This window comes from Trametes versicolor, assembly GCF_000271585.1.
Source record: "Trametes versicolor FP-101664 SS1 unplaced genomic scaffold TRAVEscaffold_68, whole genome shotgun sequence".
In the NCBI taxonomy this organism is placed as follows: domain Eukaryota; kingdom Fungi; phylum Basidiomycota; class Agaricomycetes; order Polyporales; family Polyporaceae; genus Trametes; species Trametes versicolor.
The window spans coordinates 1-4,173 of record NW_007360388.1 but is presented as its reverse complement, the minus strand read 5'-3'; the positions used below and the strand labels follow the sequence as shown (position 1 = coordinate 4,173).

The window sequence follows — 4,173 nt, the reverse complement described above, 5'->3', positions numbered from 1 at the left end:
AGCACATAGCTTGGACATGCCTGACATATGGACCTTGACAATGCAGTGGTTATGCTTTACACGTGCTATCAGCATTTTCTCAGTGAAACTCAAATTTTGTAGCTGTGGTGGGACCTCTCCAAGCCATAGACCATTTGCCAGACTGTCTGCAGGGGTGCGGCCTTCCTTTAGTTCTGATAAGCAGCCCTTGCATACATCCTTACAGCTGGGAAGAAGAATAGGACCGGGCATCTCAAGTATTGGGTCTGCTACCTTCAGCCGCTCACACCTAGTAATTGTATCATTGCTGTGCAGAAGATTTTCATCATATTCTTCATCAGATATAGGTGATAGTAATTTTTGAGGCACCAACTGAGCACACACTGCACATGCTGACTCAATAAAATTGTTTGGAAAGATGTCTTTGGAAAATCCATCAATTACTTCTTCTATTAATTCACTGGATACAGGCCTTGGTGGAACTTGGGTGGAGAGGGCCATGGCTGGCAGGTCCGATTGATGAGAATGAATTTTTCAATGACATTGAATCAAACTGCCATTTGTTATTTGCTCTTTGGTATCTGTGCTATCTAAATAGGAGTAATATATACTCCTATGTAGTACAGAAATACTGCATGTCTTAGTGTCAAAAGCACTGCAACAACACATCACAATTTTCTGAGTGATTCACCCTATTGGTGTATGCAATTTCAGTGTATGCAATTTGGATATTAAAATATACTAGTATACCTGTTATAAACTGTTTACAGCCACTGCAGAAGTACATTAGCAGATGTGAGACAATAGTGTTCTTCACACAGTGCAGATGATTCATAAGCACTGATGTATATTATGTGCTATAACTGCACCACTTTCATCCAATCACAATATGCAGGACAATGTGAATCAATATTTTCTCACACATACAAACTATATCTGATCAATATTTCAGATGTATTTGTTTTCAAGCATCCAGTATTCCTTTCCACTTCATTTGTCACACTCAGCTATTGTTCCAAACTTATATTATCTGACCTCTGTGCCCAGCTAGGAAAGCCCCATGGGAATCAACATTGCTGTGCCCAAGCCTTGAATAAAGTGAAAATATTGGCTGACTGTATCATAGATGTAGTCTTATCCATGTTACATGACAGTCACTTGTTTCCTATAGTGAGCAGGGCTGATTCTCTAGCATTACAGGCTTCCTCTCAAGCTTAGGCAATTTACAGGTGTGAGTTTACTCATTACAGCCTATTGCTGATTTTTTGAGTTTGCCCAGGAAGACATTGATATTTGCAAGTGTCATGGCATAAAATGGATCAGATAGACTATGAACAAGCCCTTCAATGAATAGCCTGATCATACACTTTACATTGATGATATTTCAGATGCTTACACTATGCACTATCTTCAAAAGGCAACAGGGCAATGTTCAGCAGAGTGATAATTTTATTAGGCTTCTATTATTATCTGTATACTCTATCTTGTGTAACCATATTACCTGATCAGATTGCTAAATATAGTGCAACAGCCACATATTGGCTGTAATACTGCATTCATGATATTCTGAGCTCCTTCTAGGGTTATTTAATAATCATATAGACAACACCATTGAGTAGAGATCAAAATTCTGAACCTGGTGGTATATAACACTTGGGGGTAAGGCAATGATGTCATCAGGTCATGTGCCATGGGCGCTTTTCTCCGATAGTGGCACTGATAGGATTTTGTATAGTGTATAGTGGCTGCTGCACCGGCCACATCCTGATTGTTTCTGAATATATGTATTCTGTTCATCCATAGCTTCCTGGTGATATATATTGCATGACATATGGGCTAGTGGGGGCCAAGATATTGAGGCATTTGTGATGGGAACCAAACAAGACCATACTTGGTGGCAGGGGAGCCGTGCTCTGCGTTCCCCTGCCACCAAGTATGGTCTTGTTTGTTCTCAGCCACAGCTGCAACTCATTTTGCGCACTGTTGGCTCATTCCTCACCACAACTTAGGACATTTATACATCATTGGAAAGGTCTTTCCAATGTGTATCCAATGGTGGTACAATCATGGTTTTATATTGAGCATACAGGTTTTAATGCACCAAACACTAATTGTGGCTGAAGGCCATTGCTAGATTGTATGGACAATATCCAGTCTTTATGCTCCCTATTCTATGTATCCAGCTTCATTATTAGATTGCAAGACACTTTCACTATATAGGCCAGAAGATATGCTGGCAATGCATTAGAGAAACTGCATTATCTGGTACTGAACATCTATTTACCCCAATTTATACCTGAAAATGGCATCCTATTGACCTACCAACAGCACCATTGTGTAGACCTCAATTTTCTGAACCTGATAGTATATAACACTTCATATCATGCTCAGAAAGACACTGAGCTAGACCCACATTGATCCCCATTAGTGACAGATTGTGACACAAAGTCACTTATGGTGGGTTGTCTGGCTTGTAGCACCCACAGATGTGCCCAGAACATTATACAAACACCCCCATTGGATTCTCCTCATTCCTAGCTTTCTGGTGATATATAATAGTAGTATGTTTCACCATTTAATGGCCTATCAATGAGCATATTATGTTGAGCTGTGGCTGAAAACAAACAAAGCCAAAGCTAGTGGCACGACGACGCTAATCCGCGTCGGCGTGCCATTTGCTTTGGCTTTATTTGGCTCCAAACAGAGAGGTGTCAATATCTCAGCTCCCACTTGTCCAAATATGACATATCATATATCACCAGGAAGCTGTTGACAAGGTGAATGCATCTGTGCAAACAGATCAGGAATCTGGATACATGAGAATAAGATATCAACCAGATATATTCCTATTAGTGCCACAATTGGCAATAAGCGCTAGTGGCCTAGCATATTTACTAAATGGTCAATTATTGTATACCACTGGACTCAGAATATTGATCTCTATTCAATGGTGATGCTATAGCTCTAGTCTACCTACACAATAGATGTTATACCTCAATATATTGGGTTTTAAACCATCCAGGAGCAGTATTGGCCTACAAAGTGGTATAAAATGTACTAAATCGCGTTTTATGCAGTAATATGCTTACCAATAAATGCTGATATATATGCCATTGGGAACTGCAAGCTGAGCTCTACCTGATGGTGCTGGTTTTGGAGGTTTATACATTTTAAATGGGCCATAAATCGATAATGAATGTGATTTAAAGAAGGCTTTGCAGGGCTTGATCCTATGGGCAAATATGCACTCAAAGGCGATTTGGTGAAGTCCGATGGGCGCTAGTAGTCCCCACTAGGCCAGCGCGGACTACTAGCGCCCATGGTATTTAAAAACATTTTTTGAAAAGCAGTCGCTTTTTGGCAGTATTTCCCTCGCTGTTTCACCAGTTCTTATCCATATAGCGCATATCATATATCATCAGCAAGCCCTTCACACGCTCTACATGATGGTGCCAATGTGGTTTTTATTTGATCTAAATTAGTCTATCAATCAAGGAAATACCTGATTTTTGGCCTTCTGATGATGACAATTCCTGTACTACTTCACTAGTTCTCATCCATATAGTACACATCATGCACCATCAGAAAGCTATTCACATGCTGTACAATATGGTGCTGTCATGGTTTCCATTTGTTCCAAATTGCACAAGCTAGGATGCATACATCAGTTGATGCATCAATCACTCTAGTGAGTGCCAATGGTAGATGACATACAAAACAGATATGATGCTCTATGTTAGCACATAATACCTCAAGTGATAGCTGACTAGCCTCTCTTAGTGGCCTATGGCATACAAATACTACTACCAGATCATAGCTATGAAAGGAACAAGGGTATAGTAAAGTACACTATATCATGTCTTATGGGTCTGTTTTGACACAATGTATAGCCTATAGGCATAGTGGGCAGTGAGCGGCACATGTGCTGTGCAACCTAGGGTTACACAAGCGCCCAGGGAGAGGCATAACATATGGTAAGACATTTGATTAGTTTAGATCTAAGGGTAACCCTAAGCTGTGCTATTGGGATCCAACCCTAACCCTGTGAACATTACAAAATTTTGTATGTGGCGCCTATCAGAAAGCTAATGATGAGTAAGCAATTTTCTCCCACGGGGTCAGATTGGCGTCACGCAAGTTGGCAGGAAGCTCACCCCATAAGAAACGATTTCTTCGTTCCTCATCAATCGTAAA

General features: G+C 40.5%; 1 protein-coding gene across 1 annotated transcript; it reads right to left on the bottom strand.

The window, feature by feature from the left end:
• Positions 1 to 294: 294 nt before the first annotated feature.
• Positions 295 to 480, bottom strand: TRAVEDRAFT_137589 (uncharacterized protein; the record flags this gene model as incomplete). The annotated part of the gene is made up of 1 exon (XM_008047602.1): positions 295 to 480. A coding segment is annotated over one exon (186 nt), but the record flags the coding sequence as incomplete, so codon positions are not given.
• Between the last annotated feature and the right edge of the window lie 3,693 nt (positions 481 to 4,173).